At 42.7% G+C, this 24,517-nt stretch overlaps 1 protein-coding gene across 1 annotated transcript in view; it reads left to right on the top strand.

Annotated features, from left to right (window-relative positions):
- Positions 1–20,570, top strand: part of LOC123498824 (metabotropic glutamate receptor 3-like) — a 36,565-nt gene extending 15,995 nt beyond the window's left edge. Inside the window, exons 3-17 of the mRNA XM_045246267.1 lie at positions 1,064–1,223; positions 4,318–4,454; positions 5,110–5,258; positions 7,216–7,409; positions 8,040–8,161; positions 8,448–8,623; positions 9,034–9,266; positions 9,388–9,513; positions 9,988–10,109; positions 10,659–10,854; positions 11,741–12,021; positions 14,579–14,821; positions 17,065–17,213; positions 18,032–18,210; positions 18,827–20,570. Of these exons, the coding sequence (XP_045102202.1) occupies positions 1,064–1,223; positions 4,318–4,454; positions 5,110–5,258; positions 7,216–7,409; positions 8,040–8,161; positions 8,448–8,623; positions 9,034–9,266; positions 9,388–9,513; positions 9,988–10,109; positions 10,659–10,854; positions 11,741–12,021; positions 14,579–14,821; positions 17,065–17,213; positions 18,032–18,210; positions 18,827–18,963 (2,604 nt within the window). The 3' untranslated portion in view covers positions 18,964–20,570. The remainder of the gene's footprint in view (positions 1–1,063; positions 1,224–4,317; positions 4,455–5,109; positions 5,259–7,215; positions 7,410–8,039; positions 8,162–8,447; positions 8,624–9,033; positions 9,267–9,387; positions 9,514–9,987; positions 10,110–10,658; positions 10,855–11,740; positions 12,022–14,578; positions 14,822–17,064; positions 17,214–18,031; positions 18,211–18,826) is intronic.
- Positions 20,571–24,517: the final 3,947 nt, after the last annotated feature.

Genomic DNA, 24,517 nt, shown 5'->3' with positions numbered 1-24,517 from the left:
CACAAAACAACACAAAACACAACAAAAATACACAAAACACACCAAAAGCTACACAAAACAACACAAAACACCACAAAACACACCAAAATACAACAAAACACAACAAAAATACACACAAACACACCAAAAGCAACACAAAACAACACAAAACAACAAAACACAAAAAAAAATACACAAAACACACAAAAAGCAACACAAAACAACACAAAACACAACAAAACACAACAAATATACACAAAACACACCAAAACCAACACAAAACAACACAAAACACACCAAAAGCTACACAAAACACACCAAAAGTTACACAAAACAACACAAAACACAATAAAAACACAACAAAAATACACAAACACCACAAAACAACACAAAACCACAAAAATACACCAAACACAACACAAAACAACACAAAACACAACAAAACACCAAACACAACAAAACACACCAAAACACACAATAACACCCCAAAAACATTAAGAAACACCCCAAAAAAAACACAAAACAAAACAAAACAACGACAAAACACAACACAAAACACACCAAAACAAACGAAACACACCAAAACATTAAAAAAAAACCCAAACCAAACCAAAACAAAACAAAACAAAACAAAACGAAACAGGAGCAGAATTCTCTCCCTACCACCACCACCACCTTAACCTCCTCCTCCTCCACGTCTTCCTCCTCTTCCTCCACCTCCTCCTCCTCCTCCTCCTCCTCCTCCTCCTCCTCCTCCTTCTCCATTACCACCACTACACTATTAACCTCCTCTTCCTCCTCCTCCTCCACTTCTTCCTCCTCTTCCTCCACCTCCTCCTTCTCCTCCTCCTCCTCCTTCTCCTCCACCACCTCCTCTCCTCCTCCTCCTCCTCCTCCTCCTCCTCCTCCTCCTCCTCCTCCTCCTCCTCCTCCATTACCACCACTACACTATTAACCTTCTCCTCCTCCACTTCTTCCTCCTCTTCCTCCACCTCCTCCTCCTCATCCTTTTCCTCCTCCTCCTCCTCCTCGTCCTCCACCACCACATTAACCGCCTGCTCCTCCTCTTCCTCCTCCTCCACAGAAGCGGGAAGGCATCGAGGCCCTGGAGGCGCTGCTGTTTGCCCTGGACGAGGTGAACGGTGACAAGACCCTCCTGCCGGGGATCACGCTGGGCGTCATCGCGCTGGACTCCTGTAACTCACCAAGCCTCGCCCTCAACCAGAGCCTCGGCTTCATCAAGGGTGTGTGTGTGTGTGTGTGTGTGTGTGTGTGTGTGTGTGTGTGTGTGTGTGTGTGTGTGTGTGTATGTAATTCACCTCGGTTGCCTCCTGGTCACCCAGCCAGTCTTCCCCATTACGGAGCGAGCTCAGAGTTCATAGACCGATCTTCGGGTAGGACTGAGACCACAACACACTCCACACACCGGGAAAGCGAGGCCACAACCCCTCGAGTTACATCCCGTACCTATTTACTGCTAGGTGAACAGGGGCTACACATTAAGAGGCTTGCCCATTTGCCTCGCCGCTTACCGGGATTTGAACCCGGCCCTCTCGATTGTGAGTCGAGCGTGCTAACTACTATACTACGCGGTGATTGTTTAATTTCCTCTTACGTTTTTTTTTTTCTTTTCATTTAGTTTAAGTAGAAAAGTGTATATGTGTGTGTGTGTGTGTTTATTCAGTTCTTTATGTGTGAACCATGAACATTGCTTCATTTTGTTTATTCTGTTTTATCTTCATTTTTTTTTTTTTTTTACTCCATTTATTATTATTCAGTCTATTCTTCTTATTCATTTATTCTATTTTATTCAACAATCTATTTCATTGAGTTAAGTTTTTCTTTATCTTTCTGTTAACTTTCTCTTTTACCTCCACCTTATTTTTTTTTTTTTTAATTTATTTATTCCTTATCTATGTTTTATTTTTTCATTTTACTTTTCGTCTGACCTCATTCACTATCTTTCAGTTTTGGCGTCATCTGTCTGTCTGTTTCGTGCGTGCATAAAAAAAAAAAATGTCACTTTACTAGATCATTCACCATAACTCATTCTTTCATATTTTCTTTTCAGTAATGCTTCAATAACTATAAGTTTTTTTTTTCTTTTTTTCAGTAATACTTCAAAATTACAGGCTTTCATACGTATCCTGTTATTATTATTATTTTTTTTTCATCTACCAACCCTTTCATACAATACCCAACAATACAACAAAATACAAGATCCTGTACAAATACATACACGAATGAAAAAGAAAGTAAGATTCAAAAAACAGCTTTCTAGAGTCTGTTCTGTATAATATCTAACTCCTTCATTACTGGGACGCTTTTTTACCTTGAGTTTTGGGTATGATTAGACGATGTTATTTACAATAGTAAGGGTCTATGGAGGTCAGAAGATTAACCCCTTCAGTACCAGGACGTGTTTTATAGACATTCTGCTTACTATTTTGGTGATTCTATACAGCTTCAGAAACTTATGTGGGGATTAAAATAGTGAAAACTCAGGCCATTAATCTTCTGACCTCCATAGACTCTTCCTAATGTCAAGAAAATCGTCTAATCACGTCCAAAACTCGCAGTAAAAATGCGTCTCATTACTGATTAGGTTAATGGTCAGTGTCTTCACTGTTCTAATCCCCCACATGAGTTTCTGAAGCTGTATAAAATCACCAAATAGAGTATAGTAAGCAGAATGAATAAGAGAGCGCGTAATGGTACTGAAGTGGTTAAGGGGTGAGTTTGGAGGGAAAGGAAACACAATTGGGCAATTTTTTGATGAGGGAAGATGCATCAAATGGTAGGGGAAAGGTGAGGGGAAATTATCATAACCTAGTTTTTATCTTTATGTGTTTGTGTATCTACTCTCGATGCCTCAAATGTTTATGTCTATCTCTTTATCTATCTGTGAATGTGCTTATTTATTTACCTATCTATCCATTTATCACTTAAACCATCTATCCATCCATTCATTTATCTACCTATCTATTATTTTTTCTATCTATCTATCTATCTATCTATTATTTTTATATATGTCTATTTATGACTATCTGTCCATCCATCTATCTATCTATCTATTCTATCTATCTATCTATTATTTTTCTATATGTCTATTTATGACAATCTATCTATCTTTCTATCTGTAAGTATTTTGTTCTATGTGTCTGTTTATGACTATCTATCTATCTATCTATCAATCTATTTCTTCTTCATGTCTATTTATGACTACCTATTTATCTATCTATCTACTATTTTTCTATATGTCTGTTTATGATTATCTATCTATCTATCTATCTAACTATACATCTATCTATTAGTTACCTATCCATACATACGTACAACTGTTTATCTATCTATCTGACTTCTTTTCTGTCTAACTTCATTTCTTTCCAGTTTGTGCAGTCGAAAACTTCTCCCGCCTTTTTTAATTTGACTTTTAATCATGAAATATAGGGGCCGCCGTGGTACAGTGGAACCATGCGTGCTTTGGGGTCCGAGGGGTCTCCAGGCGCACGGGTTCGAATCCTGTCCACGGTCCGAGTGTAGGTTGGGCTTCCTCACTCGGGGCAACGGTTTCCTAGCGGGTGGGCTTTCAGATAGGAGGTACCACAAAAAGTATCCCTTAAGCCCATAAATTCCCGTGAAAAGCCCACATGGTATAAAAAAAATGGCATAAAAAGTTGGAAATTATCTTTACACAAACGTATTCTCATCATGTGTGGTTTAAACGTTTCCTTCTTGTCTACCCAATCAAATGTCTGGCACTCTCTCTCTCTCTCTCTCTCTCTCTCTCTCTCTCTCATACATCTATCTATCTAACAAACTTTCTTCTTTTCCTCTCTAACATCACCTCTTTCCAGTTTTCCCAGTACCGAATCTTAACCTTAACGCTCAAATAAGTAGAATAAAAAGTTAGAATCTAGTTATTGTCAAGACATTTGCTCCCTAATTTTGAATAACCCTTCTTATCTTTTAGAGAACCAGCATCAAGTGGGCCTTTTTTTCTAACATCGTGTTGCCCTTGGCTGGCCTTCTCTCCTACATAAAAAAAAATAACAATAATAATACACGTTTCTTTCCCTCTTTCCCACTGTCAGGCTTCTTGGCGGGGCAGAATCTGTACAAAAAAAAGTTAAAATCTGGTTAATACACGCTTCTCTCCTTCTACCCAACTGTTAGGTTTCTTGGCCGGGCAGAATCAGTACCAAAAAAGTTAGAATCTGGTTAATACATACTTCTTTCCCTCTATCCCACTGTTAGACTTCTTGGCGGGGCAGAATCTGTACCGAAAAAGCTATAATCTGGTTAATACACGCTTCTCTCCCTCTTTCACACCGTCAGGCTTCTTGGCGGGGCAGAATCAGCACCACGAGAAGGAGTTCACGTGTGCGGACGGCTCCACACCTGTGTACCGCAGCGGGCAGTTTGACAAGGTGGTGGGCGTGATCGGGGGTCAGCGCTCCTCCGTGTCCATACAGGTGAGATGCTAAAGGCTTGTGATTACCTGTATTTGAGGGTTTTTTGTACTTTCTTGTTTTTTTTCTATCTATTTATATTTTTACATGATTGATTGCTTGGGTTTTGATCAATAGTGTTTTTGTTTTCTTTTTTCAAACTTTTTTCTTGTTCTCTTCTTTTTTTCTTTTTTCTATGCTACAATTGCTTAGGTGTTAGTGACAGTTTTGTTGTTTTCTTTCTTTCTTCTACCCCTTTTCTCTCTCTCTCTCTCTCTCTCTCTCTCTCTCTCTCTCTCTCTCTCTCTCTCTCTCTCTCTCTCACATCTATTTTCTTTTTACATGTTACGACTGTTTGGATTTTAAGTAGCAGAATCTTTCTTTTCGTTCTTTCTTTCCTGCTTACTTTTCTCTGTAGAAGAGAAGTAGAAACAAAAGTAGTAGTAGTAGTAGTAGTAGTAGTAGTAGTAGTAGTAGTTTACCTCCTCCGTCATTCATCATTCATACCACATTTGTTATTGAATATCTTGAAAACCTACTAGAACTACCATCATTATCACCACCACCACCACCAACAACAACAACAACAACAACAACAACAACAACAACAACAACAACAACAACAGCAACAACAACAACAACAAAAGCAGTATCACATGTTCCTCCTCCTGCCCGTCAGATGGCCAGCGTATTACGAGTGATCCAGCTGCCTCAAGTAAGCTACCTCAGCACCTCGGCCTCTCTGGACAACCATCAAAGGTACCCGTTCTTTCTACGCACCGTGCCCTCAGACGCCACCCAGGCTCAAGCCATCCTGCGCATCATGAGGTGAGTGTGTGGGTGTGTGGGACCTTCTTGTCTTCCTCTAGGTTGAATATTGTTAGGTTGTGTTATTCTGTTCAGCTTTATTTATTTATTTATTTTATTTTTTTTTTTTTTTTGTCTGGATAAGATCTCGTAGTTGCTAATTCATTCCACTTCAGAAGTCAAGTAGTCAAAAAAAAATACTTAGTAGTCGTAGCCAGATGGTGGAAAACTCGAAAGATTCATGAGCGTGGCCATGAGAGCAGGTTAATTCGTTGCGCACATCCAACATCCAGCTTTGGAATAAAAATGAGGATAAAGTAGGAGAGAACAGAAAAGGAGCTACTTAACAACTCGCCATGAACGAGGACACGCTGTGCGCCATGCACCAGGTACTGGCAGTACGAGGGGTCCTTTAGGGGAGAAAAGGGCTCACTTCATGACTGTTTGGGAAGTGGTGTGTGGTGGCCCGGTGGGTCATTGCTCATGGCGACCCGTGTGAGGCGCGGCAAGGTTGCCTCGTTATGGCCCTCACACCCAAGGGACTGGGTTGGACCTTTACAGGGTGAAAGGGTTCGTCCCAGCACCTGTGTAGGAAGATAACCTTCAATGGCGAGTACGAGTAACTGTCGCCACGCCCGCAACGTTATCGCGGGAACTCGCATTGTTATCGTGGAAACTCGCATCGTTATCGTGAAAACTCGCATCGTTATCATGGGAACTAGCAATGTTTTGGCGGAAATTCGTATCGTTATCTTGAAAAATCGCATCGTTATCATGGAAACTGAAATCGCTTCGTTATCGTGGAAACTCGCATCGTTATCATGGAAACTCGTATCGTTATCGTGGAAACTTGTATCGCTATCGTGGATATTGGAATCGCATCGTCATAGTGGAAAATAAAATCGTATCGACTGAAATCACATCATTATCTGGGAAAGTGGAATCGCATCGCTATCGTGGAAACTCGTATCGTTATCGTGAAACAGCATCATTATCTTCGTCACGCGCATCGTAATCATCGTTATTAATTTATCTATTTATTGTGACATCAAATTCATTTTCATTATTTCAGTCTACATAGTTCGTGACTCATATGATAACATATCCAGCACTGCACGTCCTCCATCACGAAAAAATCAAACACTGATCGATACTTTTTTCTAACACATATTGTATAATTTCAGATGAAGCAGCGACATACGACATACTCTTCCACATCAGTGTGAAATAAAGTTGCAAATCCTAAAATTTTCATATTTCCTTTGAAAGACGCAATGAGAACCTTTCCATCGGCGTTGTAATATAATTGTAATACTATTCGTAATTAGTGTATTGCCTCTACCACGAACCATAATTAATTGATTCTTGTTTCATAACCACTGATGCGCTTATTGTCATTATTTTCTGAAAATGAATAAGGTATGTAAAATATTTCCCTTAAGCCATAATAAATAGATGAAACCAAAGTAGAATTGGATTCTTGTAGATCACACTGGCTGTGTGGATGGCATACCAAAGTATCACCTGAGGTGCTTTACACACTGCTGGGAGTAATTATTATCGCTTCGGCAGGTGTATGCTGTCTCCTCCTCCTCCTACTCCTAGTACTACTGCTTCTGCTGCTGATACTACTTCTACTGCTACTTCTGTTACTACTATTATTACTACTACTACTGCTACTACTGCTACTACTACTACTACTACTACTACTACTACTACTACTACTACTACTACTACTACTACTACTACTACTACTACTACTACTACTACTACTACTATTACTACCATAATAATAATAATAATAATAATAATAATAATAATAATAATAATAATAATATCACCACCACAAAACCTATAGCACCACCCACATAACTGCTCCTACTCCTCCTCCTCCTCCTACTACTACTACTACCACTACTTCGACCCCCAACACCACCCCCCAGCATCACCCTCACCACTACCTCCCGTCCATTCACAGTGAGTTCTCCTGGACCCACGCGGGTGTAGTGTACAGCGCTGAAGAGTACGGTGTGGGCGGTTACCGAGAGCTGTCGAGCCGCGCCCACCTGTATGACGTGTGCTTCGCTTCGCCCGCCCACAAGCTGTCTGCCCACGACCCCGACGGCGCCTATAGTAGGGTTGTGAACGAGCTGATCAAGGGGGAATTCAAAGGTAGGTGTGAGAGTGTCGTGTAAGGGTAGGGTAGGGTAGGGTAGGGTAGGGTAGGGTAGGGTAGGGTAGGGTAGGTTAAGTTAGGTTAGGATAGGGTAGGGTAAGCTAGGCCAGGTTAGGTTAGGTTAGGCTAAGTTAGGTTGGAGTAAGTTACGTTAGGTTAGGATTCTTGGTCTCTCCACCTTCCCGAGTGTAGCATTTTTCAAAAAAGCTTAAGAATGGAAACCCATTCATTCATATTTGTAAAGTTCAGTTCCGAGAGAGATAGAGCGAATGAACAAGCATTTTCGATCCCTTCATATTTCGAGTGCTTTATCTATTTATCTATTTACTGAAGTGTTTATTTATCCATTTATTCCTGCTATAAAGTCGAGACAATATAATTCGTGTTTGTAAAGTAACATAAGTTTTTGCGTGTTTGTGCTGTGTGAGTGACGGGTGTGTTGTGTTGCAATAGTATTGGTGTAGTGGTGTTGCTGGGATATATAACTTTCCACATCCTTGCTTGGTGTTGTGGAGTTAAAGCCTGTGTTGTGTTGCAATGGTAGTGGTGCGGTGGTGTTGCTGGGATCTATGATTTTCCAAACCCTTGCTTGATGTTGTGTGAGTGACGGACGTATTGTGTTGCAGTGGTGGTGGTTTTCGCCATCCGGGAGGTGGCGGTGCGACTGCTCAATACGGTGAGGCTGATGGGCCACCAAGACACCTTCCTATGGCTGGGCTCCGACGGCTGGACCTACGACACGCCCACGGTGAGCAGTGAGCAGGGCAGAGCCAGACACTCACGGGGGGATGAAGGCATATGAAAGGGAAACGAGGGCAGCACGTGTGGCACTCAGCCCAGAATGAAAAGTGAAACATATGGAAGAGCAGGTTGGCGGCAAGACACCAGTAACAATATAGGAACAGGAAAAAGTAACAGTAAAGAAAGCAAAACACTAAACCGTTGGTGAAAAATGAAGGAAGAAAAGGACAAAATCTTCTTTTCTTCACTCTTCTCCCTTTCATCCATGCCATCAACACTTATCTCTCCCCCAGGAATTGTCAGGCGTCGCGGAGGGCGCCCTGGCCATCCAGCCTCTGGCGAAGAGCATGCCGGGCTTCGACGAGTACTTCACGAGCCTTGCCCCGGACACTAATACCCGCAACCCGTGGTTCCAAGAGTACTGGCAGCACCGAGACTTCCAGGAGCCCGTACGCAGCCAGCGCCCGGGGTGAGCACTCCATTATGTCTGTGCCTTGATATGGAAAGTGATGGTGTGAGACCTGTAGACCTTCCATCCCCCCGCGGCCTCGATGCACAAGACTTGCTACTCTCTCTCTCTCTCTCTCTCTCTCTCTCGCTCCTGTTCTGTCCATTTCTCTAATGCAAAAGTTAACCAGTTTTTTCTCAGTCATCCACTCCTTTTTCTGATAAACTCTGGAACTCTCTACCTGCTTCTGTATTTCCTCCGTCCTATGAAGAGGAATATCTCAAGACACTCTTGCCTCTAATTTTGGATAATTCTTTTGATATTTTGAAAGGGACTGTCACTCTCAATTGGGATTTCTTCACCTTTTTTCTTGTCCTTGGTCAGTTCCCCTCTTACATAACCTAACCTCAAGTCCTATCCTCCCTACACAGTGGTCGAAGCCTGGAGGACGAGCCTGAGGCCAGCCAGGTGAGCTTCAAGCCTTACCCACACGAGCCGTGGCTGCACTTCGTGAGGGGCGCCGTGATGGCTTTCGCCCACGCCCTGCACTCTATGTGGGAGGAGGAGTGTGGGGGGGAGGAGAGGCTGTGTGAGGCCATGGCGCACGGCGGACACCTGCACGGCCACCACCTACTGCAGCACCTGCGTGACGTATCCTTCACAGGTACGGGAGGGAGGTCAGGCAACGGGGCGGACCACACTAAGCCAGTAACCACAACGATCACCTGAGGGAATGATCACTTGAGGGAGCGACAAGCAAATAACGCCTCTCTCCTTTCACACAGATCTGAGCAACGAGACCTTCCGCTTCACTGGCGCGGGGTCCGGCCCGGCGCGGTACACGGTCTTCAACTACCAGAAGGTGCAGGGCTACGACGAATACGAGTGGATACCCGTGGGCAGCTACTTCAGTAAGTCCTCAACGCACTGGTCTGCCAATCTTTCTTCTCCTTATGCCATGTCCTTAGAGCCCAGAGTGAGGGGATGGGATGGGGGCGTCACGCACAAGTCACCTCCAGCTGTCTGTGTCGCTTGCAGCTCCACAAGTCCATCCCTCCATCTCGCTCTCTGTCTTCCCTACAGTCTTCTTCTCTCAACTGATTATCTCCAGGCTCTTTTCATCAGTTCCTGGTGTTGTCTTGCTACTACGTGAGCAAACTGTCTCATTCTTAACACTTCCGCAATGCATTCCACTCCTGCTCTCCTCGTCTGCCAACCAACCATTAGCAACTTTCTTTACCTCTCTACTTATTGAGAAACGTGTAATATGAACACTTGCTCCTTATTAATTCGTCTGGTACAGTGTCACTCGGGAGGTTTGGTCTGTGCTACGTAAAAAAAATAATAATCACTCCTTTACCGCATCACCGTCCCTCCTCCCGCAGACATCACAGGGGAGGCTCCGCAGCTCAACCTCACCACGGCGCCTCTCAAGTACCGGCCCGGGTCTAATTTCCCCGTCTCTTCCTGCGGGACTCCCTGTGGACCGAGCCAGGAGCGTGTGCCGGTGAGTGACGCCCTCCACACGCCTTCACGCCTCCCCTTTTTCCTCCTAAGCTTCAACGCACTCACTCACTCCAATGTATGTCTTCTTTCATTCCACCCATACACCTTCTCTCTCTCTCTCTCTCTCTCTCTCTCTCTCTCTCTCTCTCTCTCTCTCTCTCTCTCTCTCTCCTGCGGATAGATTCATTCTTAATATCTTCCCACATACTCCTCGCATTTGCTTTTAACACGCCGAGATCAAATAGCACCATTCCAATTGTGCACTTGACCACACAACACCGTTCCAATATTCTGTCCACTTCCCTATAATGCAAAAGTTAACCAGAATTTTCAATCAATTACCCCTTTTCCCGGTAAACTCTGGAACTTCTTGGCTACTTCTATATTTCCTCCTTCCTAAGACATGAACTATTTAAAGAGGAAGGCTTAGAGACACAAAATTTGGATAACTCTTTTGACTTAGAACTGACACTCCGATGATTTTCTTTTTCTTTGCCAATATCAACAGCAAAGTGAAAATATTATATTTTTCCATGCCACGCGTTCACAGGCTCAGGACTCCTGTTGCTGGAGCTGCAAGGACTGCCGCCACGACCAGTACTACAACACCACTGAGGGGAGGTGCCACGACTGCTCCGTGTGCACGCTGCCTGACCCGGCCGGCCAGCGATGCGTGCCCAAGGAGGAGAAATCTATTGACTACAGGAGTCGCTGGTCCATCACTTCTCTCGCTCTGGCCAGCCTTGGTAAGTACACATGGCCCATAAAAGGAAGATTACAACACATTTATCCCAAAGACTTTCTCTCATGACTCTGTTTGGGGACTGGCATCTCAGTGGGTCATTTTCTTTTATCGTTTTTGTTGTCCTTGGCCAATTTTTCTCTCTTACATAAAACAAGGATGCTCTCTCTCTGTGTATCTTTACCATGTCTCTTCACAACCACATCTTCTACTCTTCCTAAGCACTCAGCACTTCATTCACTTGTACTCAGCACTCCCATACGGCTGATCTCCCATCCCAAGCACTCAGCACTCACAAACTCCGATATCTACCTCTCAAGCAAACAGCACTCACACAAACATTTATCTACCTTCCCAAGCACTCAGCACTCCCACAATCACTGATCTAGCCCTCCAAAAGAACTCAGCACTCACACAAACACTGATGTACCCTCCACAAGCACTAATCTATCCTTCATAAGCACTCAGCACTCACAAACATGCATTTCTTCTCTCTCAAGCACTCAGCACCCCAACAGGCACTGATCTACTCTCTCAAGCACTCAGCACTCCAACAAACATTGATATACCCTCCACAAACACTCAGCACTCCCCACAAGCACTAATCTATCCTTCATAAGCACTCAGCACTTTCACAAACATGCATTTCTTCCCTCCACAAGCACTCAGCACTCAAACAAGCACTGATCTACTCCTTCACAAGCACTCAGCACTCACCACAAGCACTAATCTATCCTTCATAAGCACTCAGCACTCCTATAAACACCGATATCTACCCTATCAAGCACTCAGCACTCTCACAAGCATTCAGCACTCCAATAAACAATTATATATCCTCCACAAGCACTCAGCACTCCCTCTCACCCTCCCTCCGTCCCTCCCCCCTGCAGGAATCTTTAGCACTGTGCTGGTTGGCATTATCTTCTGGGTGCATCTGGAGACTCCTGTGATTAAGGCCGCCTCCAGGGAGCTATCCTACATCCTACTGGGGGGTATCCTGCTATCCTTCCTCATGAGCTTTATCATCGTGGCGCCCCCCAACAAGATATCCTGCGGCCTTACCAGGTTCTTCCTCGGCTTCAGCTACTCCGTCTGCTACGCCGCCGTGCTCACCAAGATCTCACGTATCTCTAGGATCTTCAATAGTACTCACTCCAAGAAGTCTCATAAGGTGGGTCGATGGGGGGAGGGGGGTGGTGGTGGTGGTGGTGGTGTCTTGTGGTTTTCTTCTTTTTTTTTTTTCATTTACAGTATTCTTCGTCATTCTTTTATTATTATTTTTGTTTCTTTCTCCTCATTCTTCGTTTTCTTCTTCTTCTTCTTTTCCTTCTTCTTCTCCACTTTTCATTGGGTGGTGGTGGTGGTGGTGGTGGTGGTGGTGGTGGTGGTGGTGGTGGTGGTGGTGGTGGTGGTGGTGGTGGTGTTCTTGTGGCTTTCTTCTTCCTTCTCATCATCTTTTCTTTATCTTTTTTTTTCTTTTTTGCTTTTCCTTCCTCCTCTTCTTCATTCCATGTTTTTTTTTCTTCTCCACTCCCTTTTCATGATCCTTCTTTTTTTTCATACTCTTATTTTCTTCTATTTTCATTCTCACTCCTCCTCCTCCTCCTCCTCCTCCTCCTCCTCCTCTCCTTTCTATTACCTTTTCTTTTCCTGATAACTAGTACTCTTCCTCGTCCTCTTTTTTCATCTTATTCTCCTCATCTCTCCTTCTTCCCCCCTTCGTATCCATTTACTCCTCCCTCCCCCTTTTTCCTACCTCTACTTCCCTGCTTTTACCTTTCTCATCTTGTTCTTCCTCTTTTCTTTTCTTCTTTACTCTACCTCCATTTCCTCTCCTTTTATCTTCCTCATCCTACTCTTCCCCTTTTTCCTTGTTCTTTATTCCACCTCCAATTCCCTTTCTTTCATCACCCTCCTTATCCTCCTCTTGTCTTTTCCCTCTTCTTGTTTTTCTTTATTCTACCTCCGTTTCCCCTCTTTCACCTTCCTCATCATTTTGTTCTTTCCCTTTCTTCTTCTTCTCTAATCTACCTCCATTTCCCTTCCTTCATCCTCCTCTTCCCCTTTCCTCTTGTTGTTGTTCTCTATTCTTCCTCCATTTCCCTCCCTTTATCCCCCTCCTACTCTTCCTCTTTCCTCTTCTTGTTCTTCAGCTATACTACAAATTTCACACATCTATTATTTCAAGGCTACGCTGAAATAAGTATATGTTTTTCTTTTCTTTTTTTATTCTCATTGTTTTACACTCCACATTGTATTCTCAATTTGACCGATTTTTTCTTTAGCTCCATTTCCCCTCCTTCATTTTCCTCATCATTCTGTTCTTCTTCTTTGTTTTAGTTCTTATTTACTTTACCTCCATTTCCCCTCCTTCATTCTCATCATTTTGTTCTTCTTTCCTTTTGTTCTTTTTTTCCTTTACCTCCACTTCCCCTCCTTCACCCTCCTCATCATTCTGTTCTTCGCCTTGCCTTTTCTTCTCCTCTATACTCTACCTGTACTTCCCCTCCTTCATCCTTCTCATCATCTTGTTCTTCTCTTTCCCCTCCCTCCTTCATCCTCTTCCTCCCCCTGCTCTTCTCCTATCCTCTTCTTGCAACACATCACAAAACACCCACTACTCATTTATCTATCTTCGCCTAAACAATAAAAAAAAACAAAGGAAATAGATAAACTTAATGGACACCTAACTCTTTCACTGCGACACGAAGTAATTAGCACAACCAGAAGCAATGCGTGAAGTCTATACAAAACCATCTATAAGAAAAATTACCTATGAAAAATAATACAATTCGCAAATTTTGCCTGGTTTAAAGAGTAAATGTGATTGTAGATTTTTTTCTAAGTTTATTGTATGTGTTTGGCATCTCAGTGAGGTTTTTTTATTATTATTTTTGTGATTTTTTGTTGCTCTTGCCGCGCCCTTCCTATACGTAAAATAAATGAATAAGTAAATCAAAATGAATATAGAAAGATGTCTCAGAGTGATTAGAAATGAGGATTTGGTGAATTAAGAGTGACAGTCAGAGTCAACAAGTCAATACCAACCATACCAATACATTGAAAAATAAAACAATGAAATACAGGAATGAATAAACAAATAAATAATTAGAAATAAATCTCAGAGTGGTTAGTAATGAGAGAAAGGCATACCAAGAGTGACAGTGAGAGAGTCATCACGTCAACGCCACCACACAACACATTAAAAATATACATACAAACAAAGAAATAATTTAAAATGAATACAGAAAGGTGTGTAAAGATGTCTCTGAGTAAATAGTAATGAAGGAAAGTTGTACCGAGAGTGACAGTCAGAGAGTCAACAAGTCAACGCCAAACGCACAACACATCCAAATACATAAATGAGAAATACAAAATAAACACGAAATCAAGAATAAAAATAAAAACTTCAGATTGAACAATGATAAGTGAAATGTCCAGCAATCAGTCAACAACAGTGGAACCATGCGTGCTTTGGGGTCCGAGGGGTCTCCAAGCGCACTGGTTCGAATCCTGTCCACGGTCCGAGTGTAGGTTGGGCTTCCTCACTCAGGGCAACGGTTTCCTAGCGGGTGGACTTTGAGATAGGAGGTACCCAAAAAAAGTATCCCCTTTAGCCCATAAATTCCCGTGAAAAGCCCACATGGTATAAATAAGAAAAAAAGAAAAAGTCAACACCAACACAATTAAAAACACGTACTCACCAATCCACTCTCTGTTCCCTCTAGGCGCGGTACACATCCCCGTGGAGTCAGGTGGTGATCGTGGTGATGCTGGTGAGCGTGGAGGTGGTGATCAACGTGTGCTGGCTGGTGTTGAGGCCTCCCAGCACCAAGACACTGTGCTACCCCACCACAGACTACCAAGTGAGGATCTGCGGTGGGCTGGACGACTACTCCTATATCGTGGGTCTTATCTACCCTCTGATCCTCGTGCTCTTCTGCACCATCTACGCCATCAAGACCAGGAAGGTGAGGTCACGTAGTGCTGTGGTGGTGCTGCGGTGCTGTGGTGCTAGGGTCTTTTCATAACGTATAGGTCATTTTCATTTGTTTTCTTCTTTTTTCTTCTATCTAAATCATTTTCATTTCTCTCTCTCTCTCTCTCTCTCTCTCTCTCTCTCTCTCTCTCTCTCTCTGGTTGAATGAAAGTGATCGGTGTTTTTATAATGTATAGCTGGATCATTTTCATCTCTCTCTCTCTCTCTCTCTCTCTCTCTCTCTCTCTCTATATATATATATATATATATATATATATATATATATATATATATATATATATATATATATATATATATATATATATATATATATATATATCTGATTGAATGAAAGTGATTGGTGTTTCTATAATGTAAAGCTGGATCATTTTCATCTGTTTTAGTCTTGGTTTTTTCTCTCTCTCTCTCTCTCTCTCTCTCTCTCTCTCTCTCTCTCGTCTTTTTTTCAGTCTTCTTTAACCATTAGGCTTTGTACAGAAACACACGTAAGATAAAGAATATTAATAGTTTATCTTTATCATTTCAGTGGAGTTCTTTCACTTTCACTCTTTATTTTATCACTGATCTTATTTTTATTCATTGATAAACTTCATTTGAATCATTTAAGGACATATCGGTCATTTGTACGCTTCATTATAAACGCCAGCAACTTTTTAACACTTTCACTTAAAGCTGTCAGTCATTTGCATAACTAGGAATGTCATTTTTTTGCATTCTCACGCTACAGCTTCACCCCTTCAGTACCATGACGCATTTCCTTATTCATTCTGCTTACTATTTGATTTTTATACAGCTTCGAAAACTTATGTGGGAGGATTAAAGCAGTGAAGACCGTGACCAGTAATCTTCTGACCTCCATAGACCATTGCTAATGTCAATGAACTGGTCTAATCGTACACAAATCTCAAAGTAAAAATATCCCGGTATTGAATTGGCTATTTCTCACTGCCACGTTGTCATACCAAGCATCACAAGCCTATAAAGACTTGTTGGACACTTTTACTGGTATATGGTATAAATAATAAAAAAAATCTATTCACACTGCGGGACATGCGCGGTCACTATGCTCTCTCTCTCTCTCTCTCTGATTTTGTAAAGAAAACTATCTTTTTTCCGTTCTTTTCCGAAATTTTACTCACACATCGAGTCAATTATAAAAGTTGCCTGTATTTTTCTCTTCACTTCATTTTTTCAATTATATATATATTCTTATTCTTTACCACAGCTCCACGTACAGTATAACGAGCTGTTTGCCAATTTCACGCATAATTTTCTTAACGAGTTTCTTTTTCCACATTTCACTGTGCAAAGAGTTGTTTGTCACTTCCTCGCCTCGTTTTGTTAAAGAAGGGCTACTTCTTTTCCACATTTCAACCTCTAAATAAGTTGTTCGCCATTTTTTACGGCAATTTTTTCTAACGAGGTGTTTTATCACCACATAAAGAGCGGTTCGCCTTTTTTACTGCTGCAGGATGTTATAAACTAATGTTCACGTTATATCTAAACACCCTAACTTACTTGTAAAGGGTGAAAAAATGTGCAAAACTCACACAACAGCCATCCACAACCTCGAAAGGTAAACAGTGACATGACACGGACTGCATGGGTACTGAGTACTGAGTAGTGGCTGGGCTGGTGAATAGCGATCGAGTCTTGGTTTTCGTTTTCTTTGCACTTATGTATCAATTTTCTCCTCTCCAATCATTAAAAAAATAAAAAAAAATACACGCATATTCTAAGATTTCAATTGACCTTTACATTTTATTAACAGATTTACATTTTTTAGTCTCTCTATATATAAAGCTTATTTTCTCCCATTTTTACACAATCTAACTCACTTGTCTCCTCATTTTTCCTTTCTCATCCAATGAAATTAAAGCAAGCCAACTTTATATTTTCAGTGATCCTTCCACTTTTCGCCATTAGAGCTGTAGTATTTTTTTTTTTCTGATTTCCAATTCTTACCTAATCACATGATCAGTCTGCCTGTTTGTTTGTGTACGTGTGCCTAGGCCTATCTATCTATCTACGGTAGTTATTTTTTCATGTATGTATGTATGTATGCCTATATGTATATGACCCATTATAGAACTAGACTTAATTGACTTTTCCTACTTATCGATCCTTTCATGTATTTTCGTAGTTAACTCTCATTTCTGTCAGCCACGAAATTTAAAAATACATGGATTCATAATTTCCTTTTTTTTTTTCCAGTGCCCGGATGGTTTCAATGAGGCCCGATATATCACCTTCACTAACTACACCACCTGCATCATCTGGCTCATCTTCGTGCCGCTCTACTTGTCTGCCGGGGTGACGGATGACATCAGGGTGGTCACCTTGGCCCTCTCCCTCTCCCTCGGGTGTGTGCGGCAAAGGATCACTTCTTTCGTTGTTGTCACTATTATTGGTTACTTAGACAATGGATTCAATGCTTCTTGTAGTTTTGCCACCCCCCACCCCCATCCCGACACTTTTTTTTCTCTTTTTTCTTTCTTTTCTTTTTCTTTTTCCCGATGAACTTAACTTTTCTTGCTGGTCTTTTCTTATGTATTACTTTTTTGGAAAATGGTCAACTTTTCTTGCTTTTATTCTATTTATCTTATTTCATTCTATTTTATTTTCTTATCATCATTATTTCTATACTTATTTATCTATTTATTTATTTATTTATCTATATTACTATTTTTTTTTTTTTTTAGGCAGAGGACAGTTGATTCTAGTCTTGTTATTCCTTTGGTCTTATAAATGACTTATAGTGCAACAAAATTCCTCTCGCTGCTCTGCTCTTGTGAATTGTTTTTTGGGGGGAATGTGCTCTAATTTTTTTTGCTGCTTTTACTTTTATGAATTGCTCGCTGTAGTACTAGAATATAATTGCTTAGTCAGTTAGTTAGTCAATCAATTGATCTGTTGGTCATAATTGTGGTTCAATTTGTCAAGTTTTTGCTGCTCCAATACACATACAGTAAATTGTTTCTTGAGGTACTAGAATAAAGACAGTCATCCAATTAGTCATTTAATCACTTAGCTAATTAGTCAGTCTTTATTGTGATGCCAAAATGCAATCAATCATTTGGTCATTCATTCAGTCCTTGCAGTGCCAAAATCAAATCACTCGCTCACTCATAACACTTACGACACAATCCTTCCCTCATCTAACAAATCAATCTCCCCACAGAGGCTTTGTGCAGCTGGGGTGTCTCTTCTTCCCCAAGGTACATGTGGTTCTGTTCAAGCCAGAAAAGAACACTCGAGATGCAGTGATGTCTGTGATGCGGCACTCCTCCAATAGGGGTGATTCACTGTACAAGAAGCAGCCAGACCACCATAGTGCTCCTGCCGTCTTTGTCCTAAATGGTGAGTAGGATTGGATATCTTTGTGTGTCTGTTTAGATTCTAAGTATTAGTAACACAGTGAGAGCAGCAGTGAACATTGTCTTTATTTTCTTCCAATGTTTTAGCATAGCCTGGGTCAATGTCAAGGATGTGAAGTAAGATTTGCACCATTTAAGGAAGTTTAGATCACAGTGTTTTCTTTTTTTATTACTTCTTGGAGGTCTTCTTGCTTTTAACTTGATTTATTTAAGTTGTTCAGTTGTTAAATACCTTTCCTTCTTATGTGAACACCAATGATTATACAACACTACCATCTATCATTATCATCTTGTTTGACATTCTTACTTTACCTTGTGGAGTTGCACAGGTTAATGGACTCTCATTTTTTGCAGTACTAAATGATGTGGCAGTAAAGCACATTTGCATAACTGTACTGATTTGTCATGATAACTTCAAAAAGTATACACTAATTTATCACAAAACACCAGGTTGTTCCTCATCTTCTGTAACAAACTCTAAGACCGTAAATAACAAAGTAACATCAACAAAACCCAAACACCACTGCAGCATTTTTTATCCTTTTTTCTACTACACTTCACTATCAAAACTTGTGACTAAGACTTATTTCCTGTGGCAGGCGGTGGACATCAGAATGGAGCACCACCCACGTCCTCGCCACTGCCTCATCCCGTGCTGCGAGACTCCCCTGGCAGAGTGAACCAGGTGTACATGAGCACAATCCACAGCCGGCAGGAGGACATGGATTACCTCTAGTTGCCTTCTTAATAATGACATCCAGTATTTATGTTGGTTTATTTATACCATACATTCCTGTCTCCTCAGCATTTTAACATATACCAAAGTGTTGTTGATATAGTACAAAGGGGAAGAGAGAGAGAGAGAGAGAGAGAGAGAGAGAGAGAGAGAGAGAGAGAGAGAGAGAGAGAGAGAGAGAGAGAGAGAGAGAGAGAGAGAGAGAGAGAGAGAGAGACTTAGATTTTAGAATTAATGAAACTACAGTATTCATTATTTTGGTTGTGACATAATGTAAATAATTCTTTCTTCTGTTCACGGACATAATGACTCAAATGCACAAAGGTGTAGGAGAGAAAGTACTTAAATATCATCTTTACCTTTACCTCCACAAATGCTTAGTGGCTGAAGTGTTGCCTTGATGCACCTCATCTATGTGAGTGTGTTTTGTGATCTACTTCTGTGATATACCTATACCTTGCTTAAGTTATATTTGTTTCTCATATGTTACAGTAATCCATATTAAGTTATTCCTACATGACAATTTGTGTTTTTGAACTATTCTTGTTTCTCTTTATAGTTTTTAAGTATCTATGTTACTGTTACCAGTTCATTTATGTTGAAATTATATATATATTCCTCATTAGTTTGTAAGTTTTATATTACAAAATCATTCATGTTTGGCTTATCCATATTTGTTACTCATAAATTATATTAGTCATTCTTAAAGTCACCAATCTTTCATACACTACTCTTTTTGGTGACTATGTACCATGTTTTCTTTATACACAAATATTATAAACTTCTAAAGCTATAATTGTATCTGCTCAATAAGAACTAATCAAACTTTCCACCAGGACATGCTGTCTTCCCTAAGTTACATAACAAAGACATTGTTTTATATTCACCACATCTTAAAATAAGATTGTGGGGAATTTCACCTAAAGAATTGAAAAATAAATAGCAAAAAACATTTTTTTTTTTTTTTAAGTATTTTGTTATCTCTTTTTTATTTCTTTATATATTTGGAAGCCACTTCACATATGAAAAAGAAAGCAAATTTGTGTAGTACATGTTGTGTAGTATATAAAACATGTACATATTCTTATGTATGGTATCCTTAGGTATCTCAATTCTGGCAATAAAATGACAAACTTCCAATTCTTGTCTTAGTTGTTGTGGCTAGAATTACTGAATCACTCCACTTCACCTGATAAATTATTATTATGCAGAGCACTTCAGCAGAGGTGACCAAGAAACATAAGCAATAAATGCATAACAAATGACATTCATAGTAAAACAGTTGGAGGGAAGTGATGGTACACTCCACCTGTACCACCTGCCTTCTGACCAGGTCACAAGGGAGTGCAGGCCAAGTGTGTGTAACCTGTGAACTATATATAAAGATAGCATAAGCAGTTCCCACAGAATGATGCAAAGGTTTCCAAACAAATACCCATGACAGTACAATAACAATAACAAGCTGCTGTATGGTTTGCATGAAAAGAAAATAATGTCTTTTCTTGTCTATCTCAATGAGGACCACCATATGGCAACACGAGGAGGAACAATGACATGAGAGAGAGAGAGAGAGAGAGAGAGAGAGAGAGAGAGAGAGAGAGAGAGAGAGAGAGAGAGAGAGAGAGAGAGAGAGAGAGAGAGAGAGAGAGAGAGAGAGAGAGAGAGAGAGAGAGAGAGAGAGAGAGAGAGAGAGAGAGAGAGAGAGAGAGAGAGAGAGAGAGAGGTTAATAAACACATCACAAATTCTAACAAATTAATTTAATTTAACATAATTTAAAATCAACATGTCTTCAGTCTGACATAAGGGTGAGGCAAGGGTTGTGACACCACCAGGATCATTCAAGATATACAGAGATAGCTACAAGATAGCTCACTACCATCCCTCACCATGGTACAGCCAGCTTGCCCCCGCCGCCAACTAAAGGTCGTCTCTAGCAACGTCCGTGGTCTCCGGACTAACCTTGCAGACTTATACCACAACTGTGTGCAACGACACAATGCAGACGTTGTTGTGGTGACCGAGACATGGCTGAACAGTGAGGTGGAGCCCACGTATGGCAGGATGCAGGGCTTCACCCACTGGGTGAGGAGGGACCGACAGGAGCGAACAGGAGGTGGAGTGGCTGTCTGCTTCAAGGAAGGAATGCAGGCCCAGCTACTCGACATAGACACGCCTCCAATGATGGAGATGATGTACTTCCGAGTAATGCTGGCAGACCGCTCAGCCCTCCTGCTGTGTGCCCTGTATCGCCCCCCGCGACAAGGGCCTGACTCACTCCTGTACCTGACTGAGACCTTAGACAACCTGATGATGGCACACAGCTGCAGCCACGTGCTGATTGTGGGGGATCTCAATCACCACCTGGAAAGAGACGCCTACGAGAATCTCCTGAGGTGCAGGGTCTGACAGATCATGTCACCTTCCCCACACATGAACGAGGAGGGACATTAGACCCTGTCATCTCAGACTACCAGGAAGACAAGCTTCAGTGTCATCAGCTGGGGCTCGTGGGCAGCTCTGACCATCACGCTGTACTGACACAGCTGGAAGTGGGCGTGGCTCAGGACGAGGCCACCACCCGCACCATCTGGCTGTGGAACAAAGCAGACTGGGCTTCCTGCGCCGCGACCTGACCCACACCCCATGGGCCACTCTGCTACAGGGAGGAGCAGAGAGTGAAGCACTTGCACTCACCTCTCACCTTCTCGCCCTCCAGAGACGCCACGTCCCACACAGGGAATACACCACCAGATCGACGGATCAGCCATGGTTTGGCTACCGTTGCCGTGTTGCTGCCGAGGCAAAGTATGCTGCCTGGCTCCGCTACAAGAGGAACCCGACTCGGCGCAACAAGGACCTGCACAGGGCTGCATGCAGGAGGATGGTGGTAACCAGCAAGTGGGCCTTAAAAAAGTGGGAGGAAAGCCTGCGCCGGAAACTGTGTGGCACTGGCGTAGGAAACAAAACTTGGTGGTCTCTTGTTAAGGACAAACAGGAACTGGCCACCAAGAATCCATCCCTCCCTCAGCAAGCAGGACGGTACTGTCGCCACCAGCAGTAAGGAGAGGGCACAGTTGCTGGCTTCCTTGTTTGCTGGAAAAATGAAGGTCGGGAATCCACAGCAGCCACCGCCTCAGCTGGTCCAGCAATGTGAGAAGACTGTCACCATGGTGGAGGTGACGCATCAGCAGGTGAAGCGATTATTGCGGGGCTGGACACACAGAAAGCCACCGGCCCTGATGACATCAGCCCGCACCTGCTGAAGCGATGCTCCCAGGAACTGGCTGCCCCTCTCACCCAAGTTCACAACTTGTGTACGGGAAAACGTCTGGCCTTCAGTGTGGAAGGAGGCTCGAGTAGTTCCTGTACACAAAAAGCTCCAGGACGGACCCAAAAAACTACAGACCCATATCCCTGTTGTCAGTGGTGGGTAAAGTGTTTGAGAGGGTCGTGGCAGAGGTGGTGTGTAGCCATCTCAAGGACAATGCCCTCCTCTCAGACCAACAGTTTGGGTTCAGACCTGGAAGGTCAACCTCCGACCTAATGATGCTTCTCACCAGGCATTGGCAGGACGCCCTCGACGACGGCAAGGACACTATAGTGGTTGCTTTGGACATAGCAGGAGCTTTTGATAAAGTATGGCACAACGGATTACTAGAAAAGCTTCGTGCTAAAGGCATCCAGGGTGGCTTGCTACGACTCTTGGGAAATTACCTGCAGGACAGAAGCCTCAAGGTGGTTGTCAACGGGCAAACATCTGAGTCCCTGCCTGTGGAGGCATCAGTGCCACAGGGTTCAATTCTTGGCCCACTCCTGTGGAATATCTACGTGGATGATCTTCTCCAGCTACTGCCAGGAGTCATGGCCTATGCTGATGACTGCACCCTCTCCTATACCTATCCACGCCAGGACAGTGGGCGGGCTGCTGAGGCCATCAATCAGCAGCTACGAGTGATAAAGGAGTGGGGTGCTCGCTGGCAAGTGACATTCGCGCCGGAGAAGACACAAGCAATGGTTGTCTCGGTCCCCAGCCGCCATGGCAGCAATGGCAGGAAAGTTGTCTTTGCGCTGCTGCTCTCCCACTCCAAGATGACGTCAAGATACTTGGAGTGGAGGTGGATCGAGGGCTGAGGTTTGACAGGCATGTCAAAACCATTGCCAAGAAAGCCTCTCACAGGATCTCCGCTCTCAGAAGGATCGCCAGTTTCCTCGACAGGAAGGGGAGACTGCTGCTGTACAAGGCACAGGTGCGGCCCCACCTTGAATACGCAGCTCTCTCCTGGATGTCCTGTGCCGCCACACACAGAAGGAGACTGGACAGCATCCAACGCCGCGCCATACGGCTAGTAGATGCTGCACTACCACCTCACCCAGAGCCTGAGCGTCCCCTTGATTCACTGGAACACCGCAGAGACGTGGCGGCGATCGTAGTGTTCCATAAGGCACAGGTGCAAAGAGTGCCACATCTGGCAGGGCTGCGTCATCCTCTAAGAGTCACCGCACGGAGCACGAGAACGGTGCTCAATGGTGGTGACGCCGTAGAGGTGCCGCGATCCCACGGGTGTCAGCATCAACGCACCTTCGCAGGACGCGTCTCCAGGATGTGGAACTTGTTCACGGCCGCGGTGCCTCACGTCCAGGAGATGAACACACAGTGTCAAACTGATGGCACATAAGTGGAGACAGACACTGCCAACTCCTCTGACACTCTTTGTGACGTGACACTCAGTGTAGTGCAGTGCGTGAATAGTGCTAGTGAAGTGAAACGAATAGTGCTCCATTTACATGCTGACCATCTTGTATATTATCTATTTTTAAATCTTGTAAATATTGTAGAGAAATAGATTGTAGTACCCTTAGAATAGGTAGCACACGACAGTGCGCCTTTGGGTACATGTTCCTTTGTATAAAGTTTTGTTTAAATAAAAAAAAAAAAAAAAAAAAAAGAGTGTCATGAAAGACAATGGAACATGAATACATGCTGGGCTGATGTTAGTGATGTGCAATACTCCCTGGGCAAAGAGAGCACAGAAATGTAAACAACTGAAAGAGACCAAGACTATTTTAAGGTAAGTGGAGACAAAGGATGTGAAGAATTTAAGTACCGAAGAGCAGCTCTGTAATCACAGAGGCACGAGAGAGAGAGACAGGATAGAGATAGAAAATGGTGAAAGCCAGATGAATCATAGCTGTACTGGAAACATGGAAGCAGAGAAGGATACTTTAAGAAGCAGTGATATACTTCTTCTATCTTGAATACATGCAGTGCACATTAATAAGGAGCATGGAGACTGTCAGGAAAGATGAAGAGTAGTGTGAATAGGTGGAATGAAAAAAAGCAAGGTACAAAGGTACAAGATAGTTTAGACGTGGAATTAATACATGAAGAGAAGGCGCATGAATGAGAATGAGTGATATGTGGAAGGAATTCAACAACATAGGTATAGAAGATACAATAATAAGTGCAGTAAGAGAAATGACAGGCAAGAATTTGTTAATGGAGAAGAGAAGTGTTGGGACAGGGAAGGGTGCAGAGCCCAGTACTAAGGCCAC

The sequence above is a fragment of the Portunus trituberculatus genome, chromosome 48 (genome assembly GCF_017591435.1).
Source record: "Portunus trituberculatus isolate SZX2019 chromosome 48, ASM1759143v1, whole genome shotgun sequence".
Classification (NCBI taxonomy): Eukaryota; Metazoa; Arthropoda; class Malacostraca; order Decapoda; family Portunidae; genus Portunus; species Portunus trituberculatus.
Note: the sequence above shows the minus strand (reverse complement) of the source record. Positions and strands in the feature narration are given on the sequence as shown.